We start from the raw sequence: 16,692 nt of genomic DNA, 5'->3' as shown, positions 1-16,692 counted from the left end.
CCTTATTGGTCAAGTGAAGATACTTATCTTTGTTTTGGTTTATGTGTGACAGATGCAGTGCTGTGATTTGCAGAGTAATTTTTTTGACATAAAAAAGCTCACTATTATGGCATAGCAGGGTAGCATTTTTACTGTACATAGGATGTTCCCAAACTGTTTTGATTTTGCAGCAAATTAGCCTAAGGTAGTTGGATAGTCATTATTTATTTTAAAAGACCATTTTAAAGAGTTACCTGAAATATTTTTCTTTCCTTACTGTTTAATGAATTTGCAGTTTTTTACTGTAAACTGTATTTTAGGAGATATAAGTATGTATTGTTTGAAAGTTTCATCACAGTATTCATGCCAGTGAAAGCTTGGCTGACTGTTTTCTCTGCAGACTTATGTAAATTTCTAGGGACCTTGTGTGAATGGAAGGAGTCTGAATTTGTGTCCATGGTAATCTGTTCAATGTGTAGAGGAAGTTACAATGGCATTAACCCATGAAAAGGATCAGTTGTTTTCATGGAAAGCAGTCAAGACGTGCTTTGAATTCAGAGAGTCGACTTAATCAGAGCTGGACATCGTTTTTTGAGGGTTTGTGTTTCAAAGAGCTTGATGCTGGTCACTTGCTACAGTCAAAATACATCATTTATCTGTAAAGGGGCATAAAAATTTAAGTTAGCTGAAGAATGGATACATCCCTGAAATATAGAAAAAAAATTCCTACAGTTATTTACAACCCCTCCTTGGGCATCTAGAAGCTTGAAAATGCCACAGTTGTCCTGGCTTATTACCTGCCTTCTGCCACTGGGAGCTGAGTGAATTCACACGGTGCTTCTTTAAAACTGGAGATTCAGCAGCACCAGTCCTCACCGCCTTCCCAGCTCCTCACCGCCAGTCCTCACCGCCTTCCCAGCTCCTCACCACCTTCCCGGCTCCTCACCACCAGCCCTCACTGCCTCCCCGGGTGCGGTGGGAGTCCTCCCTGAGGAGGGGTGGCCAACATACCCGACAGGCAGGAGGTAGAGGCGTTTGAGCAAACTTGGTGATTTGGAGTCTTCTGTCAGCCTTCACAGGTCATAACAAAAAATGAGGTCTAGTCCCCCACCTCATCTTGCTTCTCCTCGGACATAAAGGGTTCTGCTGGTAGGATTGCCCTGGTAAGAAGAAAGTAATTGAGACTATATTTACCTTTACCAGAAATATTCGCATGTAGCAGCCTCATTTGTTTTTTTTCTCCTCCATTTAAATTAAATTACAGTACAAGGAAGAGTAGCATTAGGCAATCTGTGTTTATTTGACTATTCAGCAGAGATTTAATTTGCAAGATTAAATAATACCTGTCCCAGCTTCATCTGTTTCAGCTACTGAAAGTAAAAGATCCTTCTGCTCCATATCTTAATTAATTTGCTACAGGGTATTTCCACAGTTTAATGGTAGTCTTGTATTAGAGATGGCTTACTTTTGATGATGAGGAGGTTGACAAGTTTAAAACTAATAAATACAAACAACGTAAGAAAATAAAAAATTCAGTGTCTACAATTCGTGTTTTTTCGCAGTATCTGTTTAGTGCTACTTGAACATTTTATACCAACGTTGGCTAAACGCATTTGCTGTATTGCTGCATGAAGCTGCATTTAGAGAGCATTGTAATTACATTTCCTGGCCTTCCTTGAAAATGGCATTTCCCAACAGCTTTCCAGTGGGAAGAGGCAGGTCTTTCAATGCAGAGCTCTGAATTAACACAGCAAGAACAGCTGATACTTGCCCCTAATCCAATTTAGGAGCTGTAAGTTCCCGGAATTATTTTCGTAAGAGCTACTGCACCCCGTGCGTCTTCACTCGTGGAGATGCTTGGACATTGAAACTATAATAGGAAACATGGTAACTGCTCAAGGCATAAGGGAAGGACGGTTGATGGATGATCACAGTGTAAGCAATATCATCATCTCATCAAGACAGAGGAAGAGCAGTTAGGTAAGTACTGTAATGGCTGGCGTTTTTATTGGACTTTTAAATTGGCTTTCTCCATGGGAGCAGACAATAGCAGCAAGGATTTTCTTACAAGTTGCAACAAAAAGCAAGGGAATGAAAGAAATCTAGTGTTTAGGAATATCTCTTGCCTTCAAAGAAGGTGTATGGGTCAGTGGCCAGATCAGGCTTCTCTTCTGGTTCTCACAGGCTCGCAGAATGGTTGGGGTTGGAAGGGACCTCTGGAGATCATCCAGTCCAACCCCCTGCTAAAGCAGCTTCACCCAGAGCAGGTGGCACAGAGACACGTCCAGGTGGGCTTTGAATGTCTCCAGAGAAGGAGACTCCACAGCTTCTCTGGGCAGCCTGTCCCAGTTCTCTGTCACCCTCAAGGTAAAGAATTTTTTCCTCATATTCAGGTGGACCTGCCTGTGTTGCAGTTCGTGCCCGTTGCCCGTTGTCATGTTGCTGGGCACCACTGAAAAGAGCCTGGCCCCATCCTCCTGACACTCACCTTTAAGATACTTACATTCACTGATAAGATCCCCTCTCAGCCTTCTCTTCCCCAGGCTACACAGACCCAGCTTTCTTCGCAAATATAATGTGATATAGTGGAATGTTTAGAAACCGTCCAGATGAAAAAGCAATATTAATAATCTCAGTAGTCACCTAAATAAGCCTTTGTAGAGGAATCGGGTTTTGAGAATGAGCTGTACAGCGAAGAATCACAGAATTGTGCCATTTGAAAATACCATTGCCCGTGATTTTATAGGTGTTGTACTCTGTAGTGTTGGTTAGGCAAAAAGCTGCTGTATCCTGTTGTTTTGCAAGGGGAGCGAAAGGCAGTACTGCCTAAAACCAGTGTTTGCTCTGTCAACACAGTGGATATTGCAAGGCAAAAGAGTCACATAATCCCCAGTTCTGTAAGGAAGCTGCAACTGACAGATCTGAGAATTTTCCATTTATTAGGTATATCAATTCACAGTCACGTTTTGCTGTCCTTGACAGAATTTCAGACTGTTAAGGGAGGCATTACTAAAAAGCATCTAGGGACACATTCCCTTGAATCTAAGCAAGGGAAAAGCCAGTCATACCACTTGCTCCAGCCAACTTCTTGAATTAACTTTGTTGCTTACCTGAATGCAAGTAGAGTGTCTGTTACAGAAGAGTAAGTAACGTTTATTTTAAGTTTTAATAGTAGCTGTATTTCATCTAGGACGGGTACTACCACCGTTTCAAATGCCATGTGTACATACATTCATGCGTAGTATGGAAATCGCAGGAATTAGCCATGTTCAGTGATACCTGGATTCAGTATTGTCTGACAGAGGCCAGTGCAGATGCTGCGGGAGAACAGGCATGAAATCCCACAGTAGGCAGAAGTGAGACGCCTCCCCCGTCTTTTCTCACATGTAATCTATGCCTTGTGCCTTTAGAAATGTATTGTGATAACTCCAGATATTCTTGATATCTTTATAGCTATTTCGGTCTTTATTTAGCTGTTAGCCTCAGTGGTTTCTTGCAGTGATAATTGCCTAGATATGAAAAGAAATGTAGCCTTTCACTGGTTTTCTTACTTTCAGCCTTCTCATTAATGCCCCCAGGTGTTCTTGTTCTTCTAGAGGGAGGGGGAGCAAAGTTCCCATTCTTCTTCTTAGCAACATTCATTATTCTTTATATTTGTTTTCTTTCCAAAATAAGCATTCGTAACCTTTTCCATCTCCCTTTGTTTGGAACTTTTCCATGGTCACTTTCATCAGTGTTCTCATGTTACTGTGCCTAATTGTTTTTGAGAAGGCAAGATCAGCACAGAATGCGGTTTTCCAGATGAAGCTACAGTGATGATTTGTGTTAAGAGGCGATAATGTTCTTGCTTCACCTTTTCTGACATATTTCCAAATTTCTGCTTGGACTCCAACTGTACATTGAATGAAGAACTTGATTTAGCTGTCCAGAGGTGCCCTGCTCTCTTCTTTCAGCTGATACAATTAATTGAAAACCCAGCAAAGTACAAGTAGTTTAGTTTTTTTGGATGCCTTTTTTTTCAGTTATTTTTGCTGCTTTGTCTGTCGAAGCTGAACAGCATTTGGCATTGTTGCACATTTACCTTGCTTGTTACAGCTCTCTGAACTTCCTTAAAACCATAGTCCCACCCAGTCTAAATAACTGAGACATCAGTGTATCACATTTCAGTGTATCCTCTTGAACCTTCAGATTTAACTAACTGTTGCCCTTTTTGGAAATTTCCTAGACATTTTGAAGACTTCTGAAAAGTGGCATTGCTATCAAAACTGGAACTACTTCAATTTCTGGTATCTTAAAAACTCTTTGCATTTTATTTGCAGATGGTTGGTGTCAGTGTACTAATTTGGCACCCTTGCTGTGCCTTGAATGTCAATTCAAATTATATTGCAGTCATCAGTCTTTAATGGCTCATCTGCTGTTCACTAGGTGACCTGTCTGCTGGACATGTTATGAGTTTCTCAAGAAAGGCTTCTGCTCGTTTCTGTTCAAGAGCCACTTTTCAGATTTGCATCTGCATTGTTTCTTTAAGCTTTTTCCTGTTGGGTCATTTGGCCATTTTACATATTATGGTCATTGAGATCTTAGTGGCTTGGTACACTGTGCTGATTGTTTCATCCTTCTACCCCTTAGGAATTCAGTTTGCTTTGGTGTAGCAGTATATTTTACATGTATATATATATATATGTATAAATATTATTAGGTCTCAGGGTTTGTTCTGGTATAGAGTCAGCTGTATGGCCCTCTCCTCCCAGCAGTTTTATTTTTCACAAGGTGTTTCCCCTTTCCCTTGCTCTCTCGAGGAAGGGAGTTAGTTTCAGCACTTTGTTCATTTTGTCTGTTTGGACTAGCACCCTTAATTGGAAGCATTTATAAGAAAACAGGCAGTGAGGGAGCTTCTTCTAAGCCGATATGTAAACTTCCAGGCCATCCCCTCTTGATAACTGCATTACTAGGCATGATGTGTAAGTCGAGCTTTCCCCCTAGCACAATGGCAGAAGTGTCTAAATGGCTGTAGGACAAAGCGTCCTAATTATGTGCCCCAAGAATATTCACAGAAGACACCATGAATCCAGCGTATTGAAGTTTTTCTCCATACCATAAAACCTTTCTATAAATATTCATAAGAGAGAGGGAGACAGGCAGACACGCTTCACAGGCTGCTAATTAATGCCTTTACCCAGGGTTTTAGAGCTCTACACCTAGACCAAGGGCAGGTGTCTGTTTGTCAAGGGCTTTGAGGATTTTGAGAGCCTGCAATGGGAATTCAGCGTTAAAATCCTTTTCTAGAACTAATTCTTCATTACTTAAGAGCCCAAACTCCCTAGTTCTGTTGGGAGCTGAGATCCAAACCAGCAGAGTTTAGGCAGGTGAATCCCCAATGTGGGAATGACTTTGTCAGTCCTGGTGTAAGTTCACAAGTCACTTTAGGTGCATTGAAACCTACTTACAGATTTAAGTATGCTCAAACCATTAAATTGCTGTATGTTTTTAAATAACGTTTTCCCGTGAGTCTCATTGTCATTAATTGACAGAGCGTTTCATTACTTTATTAATTGGCAATAAAAATAATTTTATCATCGTAGATGAGTCATTGCAATTAACTGAAAACAACTTTAATAGTTAAGCACGTTGTATTTAATTTGTTCGTGTTACAGTGTCTAGTTTGTAGTAAAAATTTGCCTGTGAATCACAATGACATTCTCAGGCTTCTTGATTTTTGTTTCAAAGATTTAACTTCTTACTGTTAGAAAGTCACAATCACTTTGCAGTTGGTTGTTGAGTGTTGACAGCCGACTGCCACAATGTGTGAACTTCCAGTTGTATTGAACTAATCTGAACCTCTGAGGACTGCTGCAATGAGATTCTCAGTTCAAACTGTGTTAGACACTCAGTGTAGGATTGCAAGTAACAAGAGGTCAGAACCTCCATTTTGTGGTTCAGTGCACAAATTAAAGCTTTTCATGGAGTGCCACCACCACCTGAGACCTGGGAAAAGGCTTTTTACTGCCTTAGTGAAAGGTTGGATTATATGGGGAAATGGTTATTGCAGTAAGGTGAAATTTCACGTTTACAATGATTGATTAAACAATATATCTCTCATCTTACGGGGCTATTATTTCCACATTTTGGGTCAAACCTTGTTCAACTAGCTTTATGTCTGCCGACAGAATTCAATGGGGATTAGAACTGAAAGAATATGAACTAACAGAACAGTGTTGTGGTGGGGTTTTTTTCTGAAATCACAACACTGCGTTTTGTCTCCTATTACTGTTATGTAAAATGTGCATAAATTAGACATTAGGAAGATGGGCGGGCAAGGGATGTATGCCTGTACGGCGGTTTTGTGCTCTGTCTGCATTCACACGGGCCTTACATAGCTTCTCAGGCTGATTTTCCTCACCCCTCCAAGATGAAGACCGTATGAATTAAATACAAATGAGCAAGATACATGACCATATAGATCATGCAAAATATCTGATCAAAATATCTGAGTCACCACTTCCAGATATTATTAGTATCTGAATTTCAAAATCATCTGTGATGCTCCAGTTTTGTGGGTGATGTGAAACAGGACTAGGATGGGACTCCTGTTCCTCTCAACATGCTGTGTTGGACATATATAAAACATGAGACAGAATTTTACCTCAAAACTATATGACGTGGTAGATATAGTATAGATGATAAGGTGGTGAAGAGAATAAAAAATATGAAGTCAAGAAAGGAAATGTGAAGAAAACAGATTTTAAATTGGTATGACTTTATTTTTAAAATCTGACAAAAAAATCAAGTGTTAATATTGCTGTAGGTAGCTACAATAAAGAATCTATTAATTGCAGTTACTCTGGTTATTTTATCTATGATCTTCCTTATGCAACTATATTAGTGGTTCTGCTGTGTTCTAGTAAAAGGCAAATTATTAAAATAAACAAAACCAGCAAACCCATGCATTAAGTGTCTTTGTTTTGCCTTTGGTTTGTGTTTTTAGTATGCCAGTGTTTGTCACACTTTGCTCTGATGTCTCTAGCAATCATGAGACACTTCATTTTCTTTTCCAAATGATATATTTATGTAATCAGTTGCAATAAGGAAATGGCTAAAGGAAAAGAGTAAACATGAGATTTATGATATGATACACTCAAGAAATTGCAATATGTGTAGATGTTTATATACACAATTTCAACAAATTCTTATAGATATACATATATCTGAACATACCTATGCCTATATATAATATAGTCGTTAAGATTTATCAAAGAAGTCAGGTTCCACATTTGTTTACAAGTTTTTTGATTTACTCTTTGCATTATGTTCATATATTTTTTATTAAATGAGACACATATTTTTATAGATGTGCAGTTGATACCAGGTGTCCATGATGAACTTTGGAATTTTTCAGTCCCAATGTGAATGTAGAGCTTCCTCAAGGGAGTAGAATGGTTTTTTGTATGGTTTTGTAAAAGGTATGTGGCATAATCCCTAGATTTTTATGAATATTTATACAAAAATCATCCAGGGAAACCTCTGTCTTCCCCTTTGTTACTGAATAAAAGATTTCACCAAGAACTTTCAAGCAAATACCTCCATGAAGCAAAAAAAATTATTGCTGTCTAAAGAGCCACCTTTCAGGAGACTTACTGTAACGTGACTGGAGGGGTAATGGTTGAGTAGAATTTGCAATTCCAGCATCAAATAAATGGTAAAGGAAAATATTTAATAATTGTAAACTTCCTCCTTTAGAGAATATATTTCTCTCAGTATCTCCCCCAGCACCTTCATAGGGTTCAGTCTAAAGCTGTTCATTAGGGTCCACAAGATGCCTTTAACCATTGAAACAGTTTGCAGAAGAGAAGGTTTCTAACAGCTTGACTTCACAGCCCCTACTGTGCTAAAAAGCATTTATTTCACCACATGTTCCTTTGAGATGACTTGCATAAGGTCTGCTCTCAAGTGGTTTAGATAGATACTACCAAAGCTTGTAGAACTTTCCTGGTCTGTGGATCTTAGTATCTATTAACAGGCAGAGAGGCACTGGCGAAACAAAGTAAAGATTTCTAAAAACCTTTCCAAAAACCATTTAAATGTGACCTCTTAAGATTTTGAGCCTAGGAGTTAAAATTAGTTTTCATTGAACTTCTGAAATTACTATTGCAATGTTTCTGGTTTGTTGGAAAGGGGATTCTTGTAAATGTTTTAACACTTAGGAGTTAATATAAGAGGTAAAGCGCATATTCTTCATTCCTAATGATATTTATTATGCCTTGTGACACACAATTTTGCTAAAAGTCAGAATCGTAAAAGTTTATCTGTGGAATACCCAGAACACTGAGTAGGATCATGCAAACAAAATTAAGTTACCATTATTATTTATGTGTAAATAAAATCGAGTTCTGTTCGACTCTAGCTATCTCTTTCCTGCTTCTCTGGTACTGCTAACAGAAGTAAATTCATTTTGAAATCAAAGGCCTGTAGTTGCACTGACTTGATTTGGTTGGGGTTTTTTTGTTCATGTCTGGTCTGTATTTACTTTTTATTTATATGATTCCATGAATTTACACGTGTTGCATTAAAAAACCGTCTGGGCATGGGGAAAGGAATCTGAGTTGCAGCAGTTACATAAAAGTGTGTGCTAAGAATCACTGCTTGATACCTGCTTTTTTGAATAGCAGTTCCACTATAAACACCGGTTTGCCTCACTTCATACATGGGACACTAGTGTACCATCTTTGGTGAGATTAGTCCTCTTAAGTCCTTTCTTGTTTTGGCTTTGGACACCTTTCTAGGTGCTTCAGCAGCAAGGCAATCATCTAGCTTTTCTGTATTGTCTAGTTCTGTAGGTTCTTAAATTACTGAGATATCTTTGTGTTTAGCCCAAGAGCTTCACCGCAGTTAATTTCATTCACCTGTGCATATTCAGAAATAGCAATTCTGGAAAGGTAAGCACCACTGTCCCCCTTAAAACCTGTACTGTCAGCTTGGTTTCAGTGAGCAGACACTTCAATGCTACACTGGTTACCAGAGAAGCCTTAAAACTTCAACTAACTGCTAATGGCTTTGTAGGAAGCGTCAGACCATTTTGCTGCATCTTCAGATGATTTCTAGGTGCACAAGATCACAAATGGAAGGAGGCATCTAACGTATCTTGCTGCTTTGCCTACAATCAGAGTGAAGGTGGAAGCAGGTAACTTAGGCAGATTGGATCATACCCTGTGATATCCCTCCCGCTTGCCACTGGCTTCTTAGGAATTTCAGGGGCCCTGCAAACCCCAGGCATGAAAAATGCCAGTGGGGTAGAACATAAATTTGGTCAAACAGGAGTGCCTGTTGCTTGTGCATATACAAATGCACTGGAAAAATGTGATTAAATGTGATTTATAAACCTTAGCTGATACCATAGGGATTATCCTTTTAATTCACAGCACTATTCACTGTAAAGTTGTGACAGATTAAGTAAGCAGAGTGCCTATTAATACTCTGGTGCTTAATGATAACTGCTTTTAAATGAAACCAACCAATCTTTGTCTTCCTTTTTTTATTTTTGTATTTATTTTTTTTTTTAGATTTAAACACAGTTTGTGTTAGTAAATACACATGACAGTTGTCAAATTACAAGAGTTTTGTTTTGACTTTATATTTAGTGTAGGGAAAGTCTCACTTTCTCAGTCTGTATTGGAATGAGCAGCCTACACTCAAGCATAATGAAGGGAACTGGCTCTCTTTATAGATACCTGAACATGTACCAATGCCTAAAATAAGTTTACACAGAAGGAGCTGTGGGTGAAAAGAAAAAAAAATCATTTTAAATTCCTCTAAAGCTGTGAGAATTCTCAGCCCCATCTTGACAAAAGATTTAGACACTTCGACTTTCAGGGAGAAAGAACATGAAATTGTAGAGGTGGGTTGTTAAAGCATTTTGGTGGGTTTAAAGATTTTACAGATGCCATTACAAAATCAGATAAATCCATAAGAGACCTTATTCAGACAAATGTAGATCATTCTCTCAAAGGGATTTATAGATAGCTCCTGTCAGTTAGAGCTGTGAGAGTGTTAGCAGGTTGTTCTCTGAATCTTTTCATTTCCTCTGTCAGTGTAAAGCAAGAATTATTTCAATTGAGGCAATGAAGCTGCACAATCATAAGATGGATGAAAGGTGTAGAAGTGGGTCCTGTGACCTTCCTGTCAGTGGAAGGAGCTAAAATAAGGAAATGACAATTGTTGAAGAAGCCCTCCATTTATCATCAGAGGTGATTTTGCACAGTTTTAGCTGTGTTTAAAGTTCTGTATTTACATTCAGAAGTAGAACCTGCATAATAAATGTCTGTCCGATCTACTGTATTCTTTACGTATTTTAAAAGCGCTGAGCATCTGTTTTGCTAATCATGTGTAGCTTCTTTTTCTGAATTTATTATCATGCCAATTTTGCAGTTTGTCTTCCTCTCTTTGACTTTGCAGCAACTTTGTCTGGTGTCCCACTTAGCCACAGATTTTCTTTCAGCTACCTTGTATAACCATTGTTCTTACCATACCATTCCAGTTTCTTGTGCGAGTCCTAATTCTTCTCCAGTGAAGAGATTTGTGTTTTGTTCTAAAAATAGGACTTTCAAAATATTCTATAGTGTATAAAAGTGCTGTATATGACTAGAGATAGTAGATCAAGTAGGGCATAAAGACTGAGCTACCTCATTCTGTTTGAATGAGCAGCATCCGAGACATTCACATTTAGACATATGTTGGTGCATCTCAGTAGCCTTCAGCGGAGGTGGGTCAGTTTGTGTGGTGGAAAATTTGAACGTGGGTAAATAGTCTTTTGTCCTTATAAACAGTTTGCTGAGCGTCCGGGCAAGCACAATAGGTATTTGAATAAAAACTTGAAGACTGCTTTACTAGTTCAAGCCACTTGTCTAATAACCCGTCTGACAATAACTAGTAGCCGATGCCTAGGCAAAGGCATTAAAATAGGGCAAATATGCAATGAGAATTTCCCAGTATAATACTTTTATCAGTGGACTTAGTGAGCCAAAAGTGGTGTCACTGTGTATAAGAGGTATTTATGGATTTCTCCTTCACAGAATTTTAAAATCTTTTCCAAACCTGTGTAAACCTCTGGTATTCACAGCTTCCAGTTTCTGCAGAGTCAGTGATACGAGTGTACATAGCAGAGATCTCACGAGACAGGATTTGCTTAAAACAAGAACTTTGGTATTTCTCAAAGAGAAAACTTACGTATTTTCAGTGAGTGCTTGCATCCTTCCTGGTATCCTGAGAGTTCCCGTGTTCTTCCTTGGCCTTAGAACCACAGGTTGAATCCTTCCCATGTAAACTGAAATTCCGATCAGTTTTAATACCAACATAGCTTTTATCTCCATGACTGTAATGCATTGCCATTATCCACTTATACTAGATGAATGCTTATGACTTTATACTCTTTGCTCACAAATTAGATTTTGGGACAGGAGGAGAATACCGAGTGACACCTGACGTCCCAGGACCAAACAATGTTGACAATCTAAATATGTAGTTAATAGTGCCTACCCCTACCGTGCATGCAGAACATCAGTGCCATTTGTAGAAGATTTCACAAACGCAGATGTTAATGTGTCACAGTTCCCATAAATAAGTCATTCTGATGTTAGAATCTCATAAATGCTGGTTCCACTACATGTGCAACTCATGAATTCAGGCTGCGTGGAGGTCAAACCGTAAGGAGGTTGTCCTTTGTTCCTCTTGAGTCTAGCAGCTGATACCTCTGTACAGTGCTGTGGCAAAAAGGACGAGCGTAAAGGGCAGGTAAAATTACAGCATCCTGGTATGAATTACAGCGCCAGATTACGCCTGCACTTGTGTCCTGTGTAGCAAAGCAGCATGTTTGAGTGCAGCATCCTCAAACATACTTCGTGTCTCAGACACTATCCTCAGAATAGCCTTTTTACCAAGGCTTAGTAAATACCGGGTCTCTGGTGGATACTTGGGCCTTGTTGCCTCAGCAACTCTGAGAGGATTTTCCCTGCCAGAATTCAAAGGTTTAAGGTCCTGTTTCCACTTCTCTGACTCATTTTTTTCTGGCACGGTGCCAAATCAAGAGGTTGTCTGTCACAGACAATTCTTTCTGTTAATTTTTAAAGCAATTTATTTTTTACCTTTACATATGAATAAATACACACAGAGGATCAGCATGGTTCGTTCATAGCAGTAACTCAAAAGCAACTCAACTGAGGCGAGTAAGTGCAAAAGGAATATCAGGTTCATGTCAAGAGGAAGAAACCCTGGTTGTTTATACTTTTTAAACAGGAAAAGATATCCACAAGATCTTGTTAGGCCCAGCACTATGCTTTAACTAGAAATCTGTCTTCTCTGTTTGGCCCAGTGACTGAACATGAGACAAGGTCGGCCACACATCATCGGTCCTCATGAGCAGGGGAGCATGTGCCACCGTTACTTCTGACTTCATGGGCCCTGGCACTGGGGCGCACACTGTTTGGATAGAATATAAAAGGAAACAAATCAAACAAACCTCAGAAAGAAAACTTTGGCTTTGAAGGACAGTAGAAAAAATGAACAAAAGCATCTCCTCGACAGGCATAGAAAGATAACCATAAAACTAGTTAAAACGTGATCCCGCAACTGAGCTGCCTTGTTCTACGAATAAATCAACAATCTATGGAAACATGTTCGAAGCAGAAGAGAACATTAAGGATTTTTTGCTTCATAAAGCAGCACCTCAACCAGTAAAACTCAAACTATTTTGGGCGCTGGCTGGAGATGTCAGTCAGTGTCAAAGGAGCCATGCTGACTGTCAAGCTAATCAAGCTCAAGTATCAGTATCATAGATTTACATATAAACCCACAAATCTGACATCAGTTTTGCCCTCTCTTTATTGAGGATGTTCTAATTATTACTGTATTCATTTAAATTAAATGTAAGGAATTTAAATAGACTATTTAAACAGAAGTACATGCTGTCATATACCATGAACAAAAGGGATGTCCATTTTTTAACTCTGAATTAAAAATTAAAACTTACCTCCAGCTGGTCTCTACACTGTTAGCTATCAACACTGACGGTTTACACAGCAGTGCTTTATAGGGTGCATGGTTGTGTTTTGCCAGGGAGTTTACCCAAGTAGCTCAAGGGAGGAATTGCTGCATTCGGTCATCCTCACACACTCACACACAGCATTTTTTCTCTGACACCCGTGCTGGCTATGATTCCTTAGTTGCTTCCTTCCCCAAGTGAAATTTGCTTTCCTTCCCCAGCGTTGCCACATATTCATAGCAGAAAGAGGCAAAACCAGAACCACTGATGATCCCTGCAGACGTGGGGAGGCACTTGGCTGTGAGTGTGCAGTGAAGGGGCTGTGGGAACACAATAGGTGAATAGTGGAGGAAAGGTGTATGAACTCCTGACGTCTTCTGGCATTTATAAAGACTTTCCGTAAGATTTACTGGGTCTATAAGTGTGTAATGCACCAAAAAAGTGAACCTTGCCCCTTTTTTTCTTGTTCATTGAAGCTATCGCTCCTTGTCCGTCAGACCTCCGAGTGGAATTTAAAAAGTGGTGGGAAGCTCTCACGCCCAAACCCTGCTTAGTTACCATATGAATGCTCAACTCATTGTTTGAAGTAACAATTAGGAGGACAATGGATAAAGGAGGAAACTGGAGACAGCAACTAACACCTGTGAATCAGAACTTAAACAGCCTTCTTTTACATAATTAAAGAAGCAGGCACAATGCACATTGACTTCAAAATGTGGTCCAAAGACAATGCTGGTGCATGTAAATCCCTTTTCAGTGCCATTACTTACATGTCAGGTTTGATCATTTTCTAAAAAAAATCTTAGTCATGAATGAATGTTGCAAAATGTCGCAAGGAGGGGTTTTTTTTTGGCGGGGAAGGAAAAAGCAAAGAGAGAAACATTTAAGAGCAATTGCAATTTCATGGAGGAGGGAGAAGTCCTGATGAAGTTGTTAAAATGCATGGACTTCAGATAGGCAGCAGAAACTCATTGTAAGACACAGAACATTTCTAACCTTGCAAATAGCACTTATGATTTAACAACCTGTAATCAGCACTATATACTTTTCTGTATTAAAAAAGAATGCATGCTATGAAATTGTTTCATTAAATCGTATTTATTGCAGAATGTGAGCAGAATTCTATGGTGCTTTCTCAAGGAAGCAATCCATATGTGTGCTTAACGTGCTCATATGCAATTATTTCTTAAATAGGTTATGTTGTGCTTCTCTAGAACTTTATTTAATGAAGCTAGTTAACATTATGACTCTTGAAATGACAGTATCAAAAAAGCTATATCTACAATTTACATATATTAATAAGTATTAGGGGCATAGTTGTCTATGTGCACACATCAGTAGTGTTGCTAGAATTGTACTGGCATAAAAAGGATAAAAGTGAAGGTTATTCAGTAGTCAGAATAAATCAGTGAGTATACAGTTAGATATTTCTCTCTGGAGAAATGTAATGTCATTAAAAAGTATCTAATATCTACCCTTCTGTCTCCATAAAGTTTACGGAGATATAAGTAACTTCACATACTTCAGCTATAATATTCCTGATGGTAGTACACACTGAAACCACATTTTGGAATATTTGTTCTCTATCTTTAAATGGTATCAGTAGTACAAAGTTAGAAAAAATATGTGAAGTCCTGACCACACTGAAGTGAAAGTTTAACTTGCATTGTCTTCCAAGTAATCTAGATTGGTTCTTTCCAACCATCTTCATCAGAGAAGATGGTTTCTTCACAGGGCAGTTGTACTAATTTTAAAAGGGAAAGCATGGTTGTGATGAAAAGTGGGAAGAAAAAAAGAAGAGAGGGAAAGAAAGAAAGAGGAAGGAAGGAAGGAAAGGGAAAGAGAAAGAAAAAGAAGAAAGTAAAAACTGAAAAACTGTTTGTGTCCATTACATGCTACAGTGTTGATGGTAATTATATTCGGTTAACTAATTACTATTCAAGGTCCAAGATAAGGACAAAGTAATTAATTAATCAGTAATTAAAACAGTGATTTTCTTCTTGGAGTGGATATCTTGTCTATACTTCATGTTCATGTTAGACTTTCGGGTTTTATATTGTAAATTCCTTGCTGTTTTGCAGATTTGGTGTACGGATACTATAGACAGCAGCGGAAATTGACTGAAGAGATCGATTGGTCATATACAGGTAAGCAAAACTGTCTGTTGGAGAACTTGCTTTTATGTGATAGTTTCATGTTCATTGTTAGAACTTCAAGAGCCTGTTATGTCTGTATACCACTTACCATATGCCTGAACAATTGCTAAAGTAAAAATGTAGGAAATGGAATCTGAGAAATTACAGGAACTTTACAACAGGAGAGACTATTTTCCTTTCTTACATCTGTTACTTTTGGGAAAGAGAAGGTCGTCATCCTTAAAACCTTAACCTCAGACATGATTTACTTGATGAAGGCTGAGCCAATAAATCGCTAGGTGCTCATTTATCATCTGAATGTTACTCTTCTGGCAAGTTTGAAAAGCAGACAGGCTGAAACAAGGCACAGCATGTTATGTGAGTAAGAACACATCAATATACTGCTTATGAACTTCTGCACTTCGCTTCTGAGCAGCTGAGCATCCTTTCCAGGTCTCACCCTGATTCTCCTAAAAAATAAGTCATTTGAGCTCTCCCATTTGCATAAGTGAGGAAGATATACCCTTAAATTCTGTATGATCTTCATGACAGAAGGACTAAGAAAAATTCTTAATTAACCTCCTAGATTTTTCTGTAAAAGTCAAGCCACTTTCAGTAATATTGAAAAGGTAATTGTGTCCTAAATGATAGGTATATATTACTGAGACGTGACTCTTACATTTGTAATAATTTAAGTTACTGTTTAAAAAAACAAGTAGTTTATTAAAAGAAATAAGGACTGTCAAGTTTCAGTGTTTCATATATTTGATTCAAAATACGTTCCTGTTGTTAAAGAAATGTACGATTCTTTTTCTTTCTCTCATACTCTTTTTCATTTTTCTGAGAGTTTTTATCTTCCAGGGTGAAACATATCTAACAAGTTTTGAGCCTGGAGAGAATTGAAACAGGCTAGTCATAAACCTTTCAAAATGAGATTTATAATGAAAACTCCTACTTACACAGATTGTACTGCAAAATCCAAGCATAAGATCAATCAGTGCACTATTTCATGTTCAAAATCCATCCATTTTTTAATTTTGCAGTTAGAGGAATGCAAGGATAAGCCTCCAGGATTACAGGTGACCAAAGAGCAATTTATGAGTTGAGTTTAAAGAGCAGCGAATGAGTTTTGCATAGGATATTGGAGGACAGAGCTCTTCCCTAGCCTACACAGAACACCCACCCACTGGGCAGCTGCTGCAGCAGCCACAGGTCACATTTGCTGGATATTTTTGATGGCACAACAGCACAGACTCTGCAAGCTGGAGGACCCAGACCTGTTGGTTCTATCCTTTAACATGTGAGATACCTTCATATAGTCAGTTCATGTGCCTTGCCCTAGTGGCTCTACTGTTGGCAAAGCCTTTCTCCCCATCCAGACCTATAGAGTCAGGCACACGTGGTGCATGGGTTGCCTGAATTTGAGAGGAGTCCTGCTCAGCTCTGTGTGCCCAGCCCAGCAGCCTCCTGCCCCTGCAGCATCCTGCTCCTGCAGTATCCTACCCAAGCAGCATCCTACCCAAGCAGCATCTTACTCCTGCTTCTGCT

The 16,692-nt window shown here is 38.8% G+C and overlaps 1 protein-coding gene across 5 annotated transcripts in view; it reads left to right on the top strand.

Annotated features, from left to right (window-relative positions):
• PTPRZ1 (protein tyrosine phosphatase receptor type Z1) overlaps nt 1–16,692 on the top strand; it is a 144,804-nt gene that overhangs the window by 24,473 nt on the left and 103,639 nt on the right. For all 5 annotated transcript variants that reach the window (XM_037389957.1, XM_037389959.1, XM_037389958.1 and 2 more), the window contains exon 2: nt 15,091–15,156. In XM_037389957.1, coding sequence (XP_037245854.1) covers nt 15,091–15,156 — 66 coding nt within the window. The remainder of the gene's footprint in view (nt 1–15,090; nt 15,157–16,692) is intronic.

Source organism: Falco rusticolus, chromosome 5, assembly GCF_015220075.1.
Source record: "Falco rusticolus isolate bFalRus1 chromosome 5, bFalRus1.pri, whole genome shotgun sequence".
Lineage (NCBI taxonomy): Eukaryota > Metazoa > Chordata > Aves > Falconiformes > Falconidae > Falco > Falco rusticolus.
Note: the sequence above shows the minus strand (reverse complement) of the source record. Positions and strands in the feature narration are given on the sequence as shown.